Below are 16,462 nucleotides of genomic sequence, written 5' to 3' on the forward strand. Positions count from 1 at the left end.
AAACACCTTGAACGGAAGAATACAGTATGTGATACATTATAAAGAAACAAATGTCAAGGTCAAGCAAATCTAAATATACATTGCGTTATTGTGGTACCTCCATAATGTAAATAAGGATATGCTGACCTTACTTTGATCTTAAAAAATACATTGAGATAAAAACACTGAACTGGATGAAAAATATCTTATTTGCAATAGTTAAAAACAACAACTATTCACTGTCAAGATATAGTGGAGTAATTGTATCCTAAGCAGAGAATGAAGTCAAGCTCCCTCTGTGAGTGCTGCAATCTCAATTTCCTGTACTTTGTTGTGGTAAACTGTCTGGTTGCACATGCATGTTTGTGCAAGGGAGTCCTTGTGTGTGTGTGTGTGTGTGTGTGTTTATGTGTCCTATTGGCAAACTAAATGGCACCACTCAGCAATGCACACATATGGTGGCGACCACTGAAAATGCGGTCCTCCTGAAGGAACAGTGTGGTTGTAGGGGGCAACACTTTCTCATCCCAACTCATCAAATATTGCAGTTTGGTCAGTGGACTTTCACATTTACGGCTTGGTATCCTCCTGCATCTGTTGTTGACATTGTCAATTTACGCTTATTTTATGCATTGCGTCTTTTTAAAACGCATTTCCGTTTTCACAGAAAATGTACATATTCCGCTCAGAAGATCCATACAGTCACTTTCAAAACAAACTTACATATATTGCAACAACATATATTGGTGGTTAGGTTTAGAAAAAAAATATCATGGTTTTCATCTTTTAGGCCATCAAGCTGGAGGTTCCTGCTCCTACTTAAGTTGTGTGCTCGTGGATACAGAAGGAAGTCGTAGATAAGAGCATAGTTGCTGCCACACATTGGCCCCAGCCAGTACACCTGGAATGAAAGCAGAGATCAGCTACTTACAAAATAAAACAGGATTTTACAGGAATAGTGTCAATGTATGTGCTGATGTTACCCAGTGGTTCTCCGTTTTGCTATTTACCAGAGCTGGAGTGAGCAGGACTAATACCGCATCCAGTTAAACTGATCTGTAAATGATTTAAAACAGATTGTATTCATGGAATGGACTAATTCATGTCAGTGGATTGGAAATAGGTAGTCATGCATGTACAAACTAACTGTGCAGGCCATTCTTGCAATTCTTACATGCTTTTACACTGCAATAAAATGCGATAACACTGTTGACATACAGAATTTGTTAACATTTTAAATTATGTTGATTGACCAAAAATAAACATCCTTTTACAACATTCTTTAAGTTTTTTTTTTTTAAAAAGTTGGCCATAAAGCCAACCTTATTGGGACCATTGGCCTTTTTTGTAGTAAAGCTTTCCTGTGTTAAGTAACACGTGTCTTTTAATGGCCACATTATAGCTATATGTTAGTTTTGGCACCAGCCACATAGCCAGTGACCCCTACGTACCTCCAGGAAAATACACTTGCACAAATGTATTTACTCACCGTACCATGACACTTGTGTAGTGGTCGTTAAAATTGCGATTTACTGCACATGCTTCCTGATCTGCTGGCACACAGTGCTAAATTATGTAACAAGGCATGGAGGACAAGTCTTGAATCATGACTACGCCAAACACTGTGTTGCAAACTGAAATGAGAAAGAAACTGGTTTCAAGCAGATCCTTATAAACACAGACTGAACAGGAAAATCACTTCAAATGGCCTCAAAAAGTATCAAGCATTAAGTCTGACAATCTTAGAAGTCTAACATGAAAATCAAATCAATAAAACAGTTTCAGTTTCTGTTTTGTCCAGCCTGTTATTTAAATAAGACCCTTGTTTATGCCTACAGTACTTTTTTTAGCTCAAGCATTAACCTTCTTCATAAGGAGTCTCCTCCACCACACACATTTGTTTCCTGAAATGATTTCAGTTTACTGTTAATCAGATTACTGTAAAATTCAACTACAGATTTAGTAGAGCTATCTGCTGCAAAGTGCTGGAGTTCCACTGATCAGCCCAATAGAGAACTACCTTGTTGCAGTGAATAGTATGACAAAGCCTTTTCCTGCAACCATTTAACTGCAAAATCCAATCAGACTTCTTAATTAGAATTAAGGCAGTGGTTTAAACATCACTTGAAGTTTTTTTAAAAATGTAATTTAATTGTTCTGTCACATGTAGGAATAATGACCCCTTGTCTTCTTTACACCAAGGGATCTGCTGTGCCTATTCATTTACAACAGCTCCATCTGGAGCTGCTCCAGCATCTGAGGGCACTGATATGGCAGCTGACCAGTAGGCCGAAAGTGACTGCAGGGTTCAAGTGTGCCCCACTGATGAGCCCCAAGCTCTGAGCCAGTGACACTCTTTCAAAAACCGTGAACATCCTTTTTAATGGTAACAGATATACCAGTGAACAGTAACATGGTACCTACAAATACTGCAGCCACAGCCCTCCAAAACACCCAGGTGTTTAATTGTAATCCCTGCTTCAGATGAGTCTGGTGTGTTAACAGTTCAACCCAATTCAAAAACACATTTGGCCTCTTACTTGTAGGGCTTTTTACTAGTCTAGATTTTGTTGAGATTTGCAGTGTTGGAGATATCAGCAGTAGAGATGTCTGCCTTCCCTTCAATATATTGGATCTAGATAGCACTAGGCTTGTGGTACTCAAAGTATCAAAAAATACATCTGAAAAACTAAGCAATATCCCTCTCCAGAAGTCATGACCCAGTATCTTAAGATAATCCACAGACCTTGTGAGCAGTTTCATGAAGGAATGATTTTCTACCAAACAACACTTGCCAAACGAATCACTGAACAGAAGAAAGCATTCATCTAGGTAGGTAAATATAGCTCAGCTGAAGAGGACACTATTGATGTTTAAATTTCGTGCCGTCATGAGCCTCTCATGGATGAGCAGATGCACACTTTCTTCTGCATGGTGATATGTTAGGCTTTATGACAGCATGAGATGGAAACATCAGTGGCGCCCTCCTTGGTTGAGCTTAAACGCATTGGTTAGCTATAAAATAATTTGAGGGTTGGAGGGTGTTTGGTATAAAGAAAATAGTTCCTGCATGAAAATGCTTACAGCAAGATCTGTAGATTATCTTGAGTTAGTAGGTCATGATTTATGGAAAGGCACATTGCTGCTGAATTTTGTAAAATCTGTTTTCTGGCGCTTTGAGCACCATAAGTCAAGTGCCATTTATTTCCATTGTATTTAAGAAAAGGCCGACATCTCTACGATGGATATTTTTGACACTCAGCAACTCACACCAAAACAAGCTAGATAAATATCACTATATACAGATAATAGGAAAAATATGTATTTTGATTTCGGGATGAACTGTCACTTTAAACCAACATTTAAGTACCTAAATATTAATAGTGAAGAGATTTATGTGCAGAAAGAAGGGATCAAAGAGGTCACATATTTGAGCCCTATACAGGAGAGGAAACTCCTTATCTTGAAAAAGCATTTTATTTGATACAAAGAAGCTGTGCAGCGTACATTTGTAATTTCCACTCAGACTTGCTCCCTTGAACATTCTTAAACATCCTCCAGGAGGGGCTCACGAATTTCATTTTCCTGTGCCGAGCCACAGCAGAAAAGGACTTTTGTTTTTTCACTCAAGGGCTCATCTGTGGGTGCCAGCAGATAATTATACAGAAGAGCTGCCGTCACACCAGCACTCATTGGTCCTGCCCAGTACACCTGAAAAAAATAGACACATCCTGGTTTCAATGGGAATGACTCATAAACATTTCCAAATATCTGATTTACAGCCCCACCTTACATACCCAATGATCCTCAAAAGACGTCTGTATGACTGCAGGCCCAAAGGAACGAGCTGGGTTAATACCGCATCCTGTGAAGCTGATCTGTAAAACATATCAGAGGAAAACACCACTTTAATCTCTGGCTGTACATCAGCGGAACAGTTTGATTTACAGCCGGTTCATCCTATGCCAATCCATTGTATCAGGCCACAGCGAGGATGGAGAAACCATCTACTAAATTAATCAGCATGGAAATGTTTTGATACACTCACCCCAGCAAGGTTTCCCAGCGCTACAGACAATCCGATCGCAAGAGGAGCAGATCCACCGGTATCACGTCTTTTGTCGATGACTGCAAGCACACACAGGACCAACTGGAGGGTGAGCAGGAATTCAACACCAAAACCTTGACCAGGGCTGATTTCATTTAGCTGCAATAGAGGACACTTTAGTTTACCTCTTGTGTTAACAACCCTTTCAAGGCCACACTGAGAGAACAGCAATGAAAAAAAAAATGAATGCATTTTTTAAAAAAACCCCCATTGATTTTTGTTAAGAGTTTTTTTTTTTTTTTTTTTTTTAACTGTATGCCTCTATCATATAGTTGAGATGGCCGATCATGGCAATGGTAAAACAGAAAGAAAGATAATGCTTGCAATATGATAGTATATCAACACTTATCAAATTGTGATCATGTAATTAGTAGTATGACCTGTGCTAATATTATTTTCATGCATATATTCTAGATATTTACCATTACAATAATTTGAAAATATCTCAGCAATCATGAAAAAAAATTGATATAATTTCTTTCAAATATATGATGCAATAACATCAAATATATGGTATTAATAACAGTGAATGTTCATTCTCTTTTATTTCATGAAAAAAAAAGTAAAGTTGATATCTTTACATATAACTTTATCATAAAAGGCCAGTTGAACCATTTGGTAAAGTATGGCTTTAGATGAAAGGAAAAAAAAAATCATACTTACAAAATGTTTTCACCATATACAAGGGATAAAATTTTATTATCAAATAACAGCAAGAAGTGATCACAAAAATTATTTTATTTTTTAGAAAACAGTCAATTTTAATTACATTAGCTAAGCTTTCACTACCTTTACAATAAAAGGCTTTAATTAACCATTTGGTGAAGCACGTTTTGAGAAAATATAAAAAGATTTATTAGCTTACATAAAATTATATATGCCTCCCTGTGAAAATCCCTCCTTCGTGGAGTGACTTTTTTGTTAATAACGTCCTGTCGGAGGCAGACTAACTATCAAATGACATATCGACATCTAGTGGCTGTCTTTAACATAACATATCTAAACTGGTAGAGATAGCTCAGTCAGGTTGAGTTAAATTCATTCTTTTAGTGATTCAAAATGTGCTCTATCAAACAGCTGAGCAGGATGCTATTAATTATGATTAGAAGATTGTATTTGCCTCCAGTTTTGCAACTCTTGCACCAAGAAAAAGCCATTAGAAACCTAAAATGGAACAAAGCATGCTGTTAAAAAAGCAGTTGGACCATGCTGCCTGACTGATAAAAAACTGCAAAGAACTGCACAAGCTTTCATCCTATAAACAGTGAGAGAAAGCCTGCCTCTTTTGCATGACAGGTACAAACCATGAGTGATGATTAAAATTTGACATTTAAAATTAAACAACTTATCACCGGCAATTAGCAAACTTGGAGATAAGAACATAAAAACTTTACACAATGAGCATCCGGCTTTTACAGGAAAACTACAACAGGCTGGAGGCAATTTCCCAAATGCCACTCAAACTGAGTAGTGCATGTCATTCATCAAGGGGAGTGTTACTTAGGGAAATGAGAAACACACAGGTTCCACCCTACCTTGTTAACACCAAGTGAATCTGTGGTTTCTGGCCTGATACCATACACAATGGCACTGCCAGCCACTGCTCCCAGAATCTGAGCAACCATGTAGAATAAAGCTCTGAGCACACTCATCTGGCAGCTGACCAGGAGGCCCAGGGTGACGGCAGGGTTCAGGTGGGCACCACTAATGTGACCTATGCACTGCGCTAATGTGGCAACAGCCAAGCCAAAGGCAAATGCCACTTTTATCTCCTGGTCAGGGTAAGAGTTATTTTTGTCTCAATTGCAGCTGAGAGGCCTATGAAAATGAAGATGATTGTTCCCAGAAACTCAGCCAGAGCTGCCCTCCAAAATGCCCATGTTTTAATTTCTGACATGGCTATTCAGATAATGTCATGCTAGCGAACAGATTTTGGGCCAGTAGCTTGTGGCACAGGCAGAGATTTGGTTCCACCAGCAACATCATGAGGGAGTTACCCAGCCTTCATCAAGTCTGTGGCTTTAAAAATTAGGCCTGATTAGAAGCAGCTGAGAGATGTGAGTGTCAAGCAGTGAGAGTGACCTCCAACGTCTCCTGTTGTGTTCAGTACTTTTCCATTTTAACAAAAGTCGGTGCTGCTTTTACTGTTATTTACAACTCATTAGACACCGTGCCAGTGTGTTGCTTTCTGGGAGAGGAAGTGTTCACTTAATGATAAAGAATATGTTAGTTTATCTTAATACTGTTTTGGACCAAAAAGGAAAAGACCAAGGCTTTATGTATTATAGTACAAAATCAGTCCATTAATCATACTTTCTACTACACTTTTCATACATACAAGTGTGTGACACAAAAGGCTTCATACAATAAAACCAAATATGTAAATACATATATAAAATAAATAAATGATTCATAATGAGGACAACAACAACATCAATAATAATAATAATAACAACAACAACAATAATAATAATAATAATAAAAATAATAATAATAAATAATAATAATAGTAATATACTCTAAACAGTAGATAAAAGGTAAATGAAAGGATAACAGCACAAAGTAGAATAAATAATGAATATATACACACATATATATATATATATATATATATATATATAAAAATATATATAAATGATTAAATATGGATAAATAAATATGCTAAAATAGTAAAATGACCAACAGTAAAACTGACTAAAATGTATAAATATATAGTCAATAAATACAGGTAATAAAGGTAAAGTTCAATGAAAAGCCAGACTAAAAAGTGAAGTCTTGAGTTTGCCTTACCATGACTTTTTGTTCACTTTTAACTTTTGGGACTATTAAGTGACCACTGCCAGAAGACCTGAGGGTTGAGGATTCAGAAGGTAAAAACTAATTTCATAGATAGCTCAGACTGAAATCATTAAGACATTTAAAAACCAATGCAAGGATCTTAAAATAATTTTAAATAACACATGCAGCAATAAGTGGTGTGCATTCATAATTTAATACATGAGAAAATTGGAAATTAGCATTTTTATTATTACTGCTGTAATGTAAAATGTTAAACAGGCTATCCTTCAATATGATCTATAAATTTAAAAGGCAATATTATGGCACACATTGTCAATCATTTGACTTAATTTAAGACACATGAGATACCGAACGTGTGAAGGACATTCATCCAATGTGTGAAGGACACTCACTGCCCATTACTTCTTCACTTTGTAAATGCTTTCCCTATCTTTCCATCTCCTTATTCTATTCTGAGCATGTGTCATGCAGGGCCGGCTGCATTGAAGTTAACATCAGTCATGTGCCGCTGTGAAGGAAATGGGGCCTTTTGAATTCACAACAAGGAAACCAGCCTCCCACTCTGCCGTTCTGTGTGAACGGGCTGACAGGTCAAAGGGTCACACTGCTTCTTGTCTTTTTGTCAGTTAGAAAGAAAAAGAAGCCTGTCAAAGCATCACCTTTGACTCAGGCAACAATGCTCCACCCAAAAAAGAGGAGGACATCCCCATTTTTTAATCATAAAAGCTTTCCTTTGACACTTTTTTGTGTGCCAAATATCTCTTTTTTTCATTCAGTTCATTTCTCTCTCTTTTCAAAATCATCTGTGATTCGTTTAAAACCAGCCGACTGATAAGTTACATGTTGCATGTTTTATAGCATTTGCAGTCAAGAAATCTGAGATAACATAACTGGGAGGATGAAGGATTTATTACTTCAGAGGAGCAGGATGGAAGAGGTATCTAGTAATGAACTGCACAAAAGTGATGGGAGAGTGGAGAGATAATCATGGAAAACTGACAGGAAGGACGTAGGTTGTGCTTTCTAACATATGAGCGGGAGGTCTTGGCCTGCCAACTCTCCTGCTGCCCTTTTAATTTGCTGAAAAATCATCTCTTTTATTTTCTTTGGGCACATGCATATCTGGTGCTGTAGCACTCTGTACAGCATTTCAGAAGCCCAACTTCCACCCCTGCATCCAACTGTAGACTCTGAGTCTACAGCATAGAGTGCTCCAGGACTGAGTCCTTAATCCCAGAAATAAATTAAAATTTCAGCACTCCCAGTTCCCTCGTCTCAAAGTCAATGGGTTTTTTGTTAGATCCCTGAAATAACATCTGCAATTAACACAAGCTTCAGAGACTTTCACATTTTGTTCTACGACATAAAATATTATAGTAAATACCCCACTTGTGAAATTTGTACCTTTTATGAGTCTTGAAAAAGGCAGTTGCTTACAAGTGACTAAATGAGACTGAAGAACATCATCACACTAAGCGACGAAGAACATGACTTTACAGCCTCATTGTGGTGGTGATGTTAAGTCATCTGATCATAGTGTAAGGCAAAGCAAGACAGGTTTACCTAAATAGCACATTTCAGTGACAAGGCAATTCAAAGTCTCTACATAAAACATCAAACATCAAGATAAATTGCAAAAGAAACACATTATGAAAGGACATTTAAAAAGAATCCAATAAAGAACTAGAGAATTGAAAATAAAAATGAAATATACTAAGACAGGTGCAAAATACAAGAATAAAAATGACAATGCAGTAAAAGAAATAAATAAGTATTTGATTTAATAACCAGTGAACATAAAAGTCTTCATCCTTTATTTAAAAGCACTGAGATTTGCAGCAGACCTGCAGTTTTTGTTCCAAATATGTGGAGCGTAAAATCTAAACACTGTTTCCAGTCCTGACTCTGGGGACACAAAGTAGACCTGTTTCAGTCGATGTGAGAGGTCTGGAAAGGTTTTGTAGCAGAATAACAGAAATGTATTTGGGGTTTGACCATTTTGTGTTTCATAAACAAACAGCAGCATTTTGAAGTCAAGTCTCTTTGTAGTGTGTAGTTCATTTTTAGCCTAATGTTAGCTTTTTACTTCTGACGAATGCATAGGCCTCAAAAACCCTAAAAGTGGTGCTCATTTGTGAAGACTGTCTTGCTGAATAAAACGTGTAAGAATCATAAACAATTGATTACCACAGAATGTATTTTCTGCAATAATTCAAAATCCAATGGAAAAATCCCATTGTTTTTTTGATGAGGGAAACCGAGAGATGGCAGCCTCTGCGTTGGCCATTGGGGCACAACCTTTAATGACAGAAACCATTTTCTGGAAATATTAATCAGATGTGTACTTTGAATTTTTAGTTTGGTCCATGTCCCATTCACTTACATTGAGGGGGCGGGGTTTATAACCCATACTGCAGCCAGCCACTGGGGGCAATGAAGATGCCTTGGCTTCACTTTTGGGGAGATATTATGTCATTCATCTTTATATACAGCCTACAGTCTAGAGGGGAAGTTATCATTATCTTGTTACTCTCCTTGCTGTGTTGGGTTTGGGGTTTCCTAGAAGCCAAACATCAATTCTGTACTTATACTACATTCACATTATAATCTATTCCATGTGAATGAACTTGAGCTTTAAACTATAATCATCACATCAGCCAGCAAATCAATACACAGCAGGATTTGCTCATCTCTCAGTGGTAGCGACAGCAGCTTTTGTTTTGCAACACATTATGTTTATTATGCAATAGACAATAATACATGCTTTTTAACATTATTTTTTTCAAATGGTCCTTACTGCAATTTAGAAAAATAAATAAATAAATAAATTAAGGAAAAATGTATTTCGGAAAAAATAGAGCTTTAAAAACGGCATAAAGTCAAAATATCATAACAGTTGCAAAAATAGCTGTGGTAACATATTTCTGACCAGCTGATTAGCCGCAGAGAGAAAGATAGTCATAAATATGCCAGCGTTTTATCTGGGTGAAAACGGTTTTACAGCCCGCCCAAACCTGTTTTGATCCTGTGCCAGTGGGATCACCTCATCACATATACCCTCCACTCACCCATGAAGTTGACACCCCTGGCTTTCAGATGTAAATAAAACACAAATATGAGCCCATGCCCCTGAATCTAGTATTCCAGAGGCATAAATAACATCAGCATGCAGGTATTCTGAAGAATTCCCCCTGAGAGGATTTCATTGTGGTCTGTCAGGGGAGTTGGACCTCATCCTAACTCAGAGATTATAGGATGAACACAGAGAATGTAATCATGCAGAAATGGAAGCAAGTCAAGTATGTAATCAATATGTATGCTGGTCTGTTAAGCAGAGTAAAATGGTACGCAAAGGTTTCCCCCCTTGCTGCTGGAAATAAATGAAAACATAAAATCATATTCACGGTCAATAAACAGCAAAAAAAGCATCCATATATTTTTATGATAATGATAATTTCTGGTGTTTGTCTGTTAATCTCCAGCAGTTTAGTCAGAAACCAGGACCAAAACTTGAGTTTAGATCCCAGTCCCAGGAGCCTTTGTTCATCCAGTCTGTTGGTGAAAAAAGGCTAAATAAGGATTAGCCTTTGAAACCTCAGTGATTTGTCTTGATTTATTTAAAAAAACACGAGAAGAGGGCAATTTTCAATTTAAGAAGAAATTACTCCAAAAATTAACATGAAATTCATAAAAAAGTAGAAGAAAATTACCTAAAAAATACAAAAAAGGGAAGTCAAATACCAACAAGAAAATTACCCAAAAAAAGCATAAAATATTTATAATTTTGTAACATAATGTTGATCATATAATTATGATAATTATAATGTAGTTTTCTGGAAATTTTTCCCTTGCTTTGTTTTAGAAAAAGTATATATTTTCTAAACGAATTTGATTTTTATGTATTTTGTTACATATACATTTCTTGTCAAGTAGCTTGGTGCCTTTTTCCCAATATTTTCTAAAGATATCAAAACAATTTGCCCAACTTGTCCACAAGGGTTTGATACTTGTCAAATGCATCTCAATGCTGCATGAGAAAAGTGACTACCCCATCAAATATCTCCCACTTTCAGTAATGTCATTTAGTAATTTTCATATATCACCCTGTTCTCATTACCAACTTGTAAAACACCGCCACTTTGACAGCACTTTTAGTGCAAGGTAACAATGCCAAAAGCCACCTTTCCCATCCGCATGAAATGCTGCTGGATGATATCAGGTTGAAATTTTGGCCAGTAAAGATGCATTATATGGAATGCGAGGGTGCCTATAGGGCAGGGGATTTTTTTCTACTCCTTACCATGTGCCTCCTTCCCCTAACTTTGTTGCCTAACCCTAACCATCTGTGTCAGCATGTGCGTTGGTTACCATGTGCTGTTGTGCCTAAACACAACCATGTGCGGTGTAATCCCTGAAAGCAAGGCTCATATTCTCCACTGGTTCTCCATCTCCTTAATATCATGGATGGATCTGATTCCTTCCTGCTAAAGATATAGACTGTTTTGTTGTCAGTCTTTACCTACACATTGTTATAATACTCTGATGCAGGGTTTTTACACTCCACCAGGGGTATGTGCTTGCAAGTATTTGATTTGCTACCACAAGGCCTTGCTGGATGATGACGTTTTGGAGTTTAAAACTGAGCCAACTTTTCAGAGAAAGGGTGACTCAGAAATCTCCTGTTTTTTGGCTGCTGGGCAGAAGCTCCCACCAACCTGGAAATCTGCCACTGGAGCTGTTGAAAACTTGAGTGAGAGAAGCTATCCATCAATCAGCAACAACATCTGGGCAGTGCAAAGCCAACACAATAAAACTGAAAGGGTAGCTGAGAGCCAAAATGTAGGCTAATATTCCTCTCCGAGGATTCATACTGTAGTAGTGTCATAGAGCGGACAGTGTTTTCTACCTCCTCTCAACTGCAAAGAAATGGGAGAGAAATCTCAGTGACAGTTAATCCTGATTAGGCCAAGATCAGTTATTTTACCAAATAAATTACAGGTGTAATCACTCACATTGATTAAATCAACCTTTGACACCACTTCACACTAATAAGTCAGATTAAGCTCTCGTTTAATCTTTGCATGGGTATTTAAAGACCTGTCAATCAGTTTGGGTGTGATAGCACCTTCTTATCCTTCGTCTTCCCACTTTTAGTGAGTTGACCTTTCGTTTGTTTTGTTTTTTCTTCAAGTCTGTTCTTTCTCGTTTTTGTGTCCTGCACAGCTTCAGGTCACCTGTCCTTTCTTTTCTTAGTTTTCTCCTTTGTTAATACATCATCGCTGTCGAAAGGACAGATACAGGAAATCTTTCCTGCCACAAGCCATCCACCTGTACAATAACTCACCTCTGTCTGCGCTTTAAACTCCGATCTTAGCTCCATGTCACTCTACACTGCTGACTTTATTTTTATTCAGATACTGTTCCGCACTTTACACATGTATATATGTATATATGTACAGTCTCTTAGTTTTTTTTTTTTTTTTCGGTTTTTTTAAGCGCATTCCCTTATATTCTATTAATAATGTGTGCTCTTTATTCTCTGTTCTTACTGCATGGCGCTGCTACATCCCAATTTCTCAGTTTTGAGATCAATAAAGTATATCTATCTATCTATCTATCTATTAACATGTATATTTCATTGCATCAACCACATATAACATTTGAATGATCACACCTTTTTTACTTAATTAAACTGCTTTGTTAATTACAAAAGCTTAAACATGTTGGCTGATGAATAAGTAATACGATGTCTTGATTTAAGTTTTCAGGAATGCTGACCTCTGTACACTTGTTGCTTATCAGATAAATCCAAGACTGGAACACCAACGGGGCAAACCTCAGGGGCCTCAGACCTCTAGAGAGCAGGAGTTATCAACTACGTTAGTCCAAGGTCCAGAATTTTCCTGAGCAGACTGTATGGGTAAAAATAAAATACAATAATGTGAAATTAGAGGGAGAAAAAGAAAAAGAAATTAAACAAAATATAAAATGTCCTTTGAAATAACCAACTCTAAATTGACATTAAATTGACTGGGACTAAGCGCCTCATCGTGTGTGTGTGTTTGATAGACAGAGAGTGGCAGAGAGAGAGAAAGAGAAGGTGGAATGTGAACTTGTGCAAATAGTGTTTCTGTCAGTTAGGTTACTAATAACTTGCTCAAAACTCTGCTTTGTCACTTCTGTCACTACTACTCTCTCATAATAATGGATGGATTTATAACCTCTTTAGTACCTGCTGGTGGAATGCACATAAATGAGGTTGGTAAATGATTCCTGATAAAATTATTTCTATCTTCATTGTTTTTTGGGTTGCTTCAATATACGATGAAAAAAAATAGATGGGAAGCTTTGGTGGGCTGAACATGGCCCGTGGGCCGCCAGTTGACAGTAACTGCTCTGGGGATCCACAAATCAGGTTCACAGGAAGAGGCCCAACAGCTAGTTTTTGACCCAGGGCCCCCTAAAAGGTTAATCCAGCCATGGATAAATCTGTTCTCATGCGGAGATATTCTAGGAGACAAACTGACAAGTATCTCAATTACTCTAATTTGTTTTGCTGAAATAGGTTTTAGGGTGTGATGGGATATTTTCTCTTTTTAACAAGATAATACTTATCCCATTTAAGTAATACTTTTTTTTTTAAATATCTGTTTGTATTTGCAGTCATTATGTGTCATTATGTCATTAAGTGTTTGTATACCTCATTGGTTGGTAAATTCGAATCTATAACAGCAGATACCAAGCATTATCCATATTTATCTGTATAACAAACAAGCATATGATGTAGCAGCTGTTAACAACAAGTGTTTTATTTACTTAAAAAAGTGAGACACACAATATATCATCCATCCAAAGTAAAAAGTGATACAGACACAGAGTATACAAAAAAAATGGCTCATCTTAGAATACTGATATGGGAAAACATTTCAGCACACTGCTCTGTCAGGGTTCAACTCACGCATTGACTTGCATGCTTGAGCGGCTTGTGTGTGTGGGGTCAAACAAAGGAGTGAATTAGAAAGTGATACTAAGTGACCCGTTACCACAATCCTCATTGGCATTTAAAAAAATAGCACAAAAACACAGACATCCTACACTAAACTCAACAGAATTTTTTTTTTACAGGAGAATATACAATGGAACTAAGTGGTCATGAATGCATGGGACTATTTCGATGACATTTCCACAGTTGTGGTGTCGTTTCCTCCGTTAACGTCGTAGTCACCCACTGGACCACTGACCAGGACCTTCATGCGCTCGGGAAAGTCATCGAATTTGGGGGACAGCAGGAAATCGTATATGAGGGCTGCTGCTACACCACCGCACATCGGTCCCACCCAGTACACCTGCAAAGTATAACTCTGATCAATATCTGGAACCTGTTATCATAGGAAGATGTAACAGTCCAGTTCAAAAGGTTTACTTTAGTTGATAGCTAATTGTAAAACAATAGAACTTTGATAACTGATTAACTTGTGAAGGAAGATTCATGGGCAATGGTGTCATCTGTCTTTTGTGAAGTTATTGGATTATTTAAGCTTGACATGTAATATGCATGCAGAAAAATGTGAGCTTATGTGCCTTCGTCTCTGACTTACCCAGTGATCTGTGAAATTGTTCAGGATCAAAGCCGGACCAAAGGAGCGAGCAGGATTGATGCCGCAGCCTGTGTAGCTGATCTGTAATCAACAACAAAGAGATGGCATAAGAGGATATCTTCAGCTACATGGCCTGTATCATCAGGGGTGAGGGAGATTAGCAATAAAAATGCATGAAATTCTTTCACTCCAAGAGCTCAATCGTATCTGTTGCTTGTTTTAGTTGCTCAAATGCACTGTGCCTAATCCTAATATAAACATCATTCAGCTTCAGAGATGGTTGTAAGATGCAACTTACAGCTGCCAAGTGTCCCAGGCAGACTGAAAGGCCAATGGCCAAGGGCGCTGAACCAGTGACATCACGCCGCCTTTTATCAGTGACTGCAATGACACACAGCACCAGCTGGAAGGTTGCCAGGAGCTCTATGCCCACGCCTTGGCTGGGAGTGACACCAGAGAGCTGCAAGAGTAAGAGGAATCCAAAACAACAACAGTTTGTCAGTCCATGTCAGTTAGACGGAGGGTTTCCCATCACAACCACTTCCTATTTAGCAGCCGCTGGCATCGCCACTGCAAGTCTGACAGCAATTTGGCAGAAAGTGCCAGATTCATTTTTTATTTGTGGAAAACCTGGTTGTTGTTATTCAGTGTGATTTAGCTGTGGTGCACCATGTATGGGGGCAGGACAGTGAGGAGATATCATGCCTTGACACTCACAAGCTTTTGGGTAAGAAGACAGCTGCTGTTAGACATTATAGATTAAAAGTTAAAGAGAAGATTACATTTTAACATGCAAAACTTTAGAGTTACCCAAACAGCTGAGGACAAATGTCAAAAAGTTGACTTTGCATATTGCAGATTCTTTCAGTTGCTGCACTGTAGTGTGCTTTTAACATGTGTGTCATCACTTTTTAATAATAACCAATGACAGATTGTTCAAAGAACAACACAAACAGTGCCAAATAAGTGCTTACATCCTCAGCATTTTTCAATGGTAGGTCAACTTTAGAGTACTAAGGTACTGCATATATTAGGTTGCATTGCATCACATTTCTTAGTAGTGTGCAGGTCTCACTTTTGAATCCCATTTTATCACGCCATGTCAGCACTTATAAGAAATGTACTTACAGAGTTTAGCCCCAGTGCGTTAGAGCCATCTGGACGGGTTCCATACACAATGCCACTGGCCAGGGCTGAACCCAGCATCTGGGCCACAATGTACATGACCGCCTTGAACACGCTGATCTGGCAGCTGGCAAGCATCCCAAGGGTGACCGCAGGATTCAGGTGGGCTCCACTGATGTGGCCTAAACTCTGGGCCAACGTGGCGATGGCCAGTCCGAAGGTCAGTGAAACCTTCACCTCCTGGTCTGGGTGGGTGTTGTTCGAGTTCCCAATAGCTGAGGAGATGCTGAGGAAAATGAAAAGGGTCATGCCAACCAGTTCGGCCAGAACGGCCCTCCAGAAATCCTTGCTCTTGAACTCTCTCATGGTGGTGGTGGGAGTATGGCCGTCTGGCTGTGGGTTCGAGCTCTGGAAAGTGTGTGTACTCACAAACAACAGCAGCAGGCTGCATATATAAGGCCTGGGCTGATAATAGTCAGTGGGCGGGCTTTAAAAAACTGAAAGAGAGGGCCACACTGAATTAATGAGAAATCCAAAAGACTGGTCTCTCACTTCCCTCCCTCTGCTCCCTCACCCTCCCTCCTCCTCTCCTCGTCCTCCGGCCCCTCTCCCAGTACCTCCCTGTGCACCACTTACTGGTCTTTGGACTTTTGTGAGTAATAGGACTGGGTCCTGAAATAGCTGTATCCAAAGATAAAGTTTCCACTCATGCATTGGTCTACAGTTTTACCCAGAGCCTCTGATTGTGAGATATCAGTTGAAAAAAATAATTTTGCTTTAAATGCAGATGAATTATAAGCACTTTAAGCTTAATTTATCCTGTTTATTTTGATGCTTTGGCTGTAAAAATTTC

General features: G+C 38.3%; 1 protein-coding gene and 1 pseudogene across 1 annotated transcript; both read right to left on the reverse strand.

The window, feature by feature from the left end:
• Positions 1-3,442: 3,442 nt before the first annotated feature.
• LOC121951336 lies at positions 3,443-6,084 on the reverse strand (annotated as a pseudogene).
• A 7,593-nt stretch (positions 6,085-13,677) lies between these two features.
• LOC121951796 (aquaporin-1-like) lies at positions 13,678-16,059 on the reverse strand. The gene is made up of 4 exons (XM_042498277.1): positions 15,613-16,059; positions 14,783-14,944; positions 14,485-14,565; positions 13,678-14,232 (listed from the first exon to the last, which is right to left on the reverse strand). Exons 1-4 carry the CDS (start codon positions 15,973-15,975, stop codon positions 14,053-14,055), a joined length of 786 nt encoding a protein of 261 aa, XP_042354211.1. The 5' UTR covers positions 15,976-16,059; the 3' UTR covers positions 13,678-14,052.
• Between the last annotated feature and the right edge of the window lie 403 nt (positions 16,060-16,462).

The sequence above is a fragment of the Plectropomus leopardus genome, chromosome 12, assembly GCF_008729295.1.
Source record: "Plectropomus leopardus isolate mb chromosome 12, YSFRI_Pleo_2.0, whole genome shotgun sequence".
NCBI lineage: Eukaryota > Metazoa > Chordata > Actinopteri > Perciformes > Serranidae > Plectropomus > Plectropomus leopardus.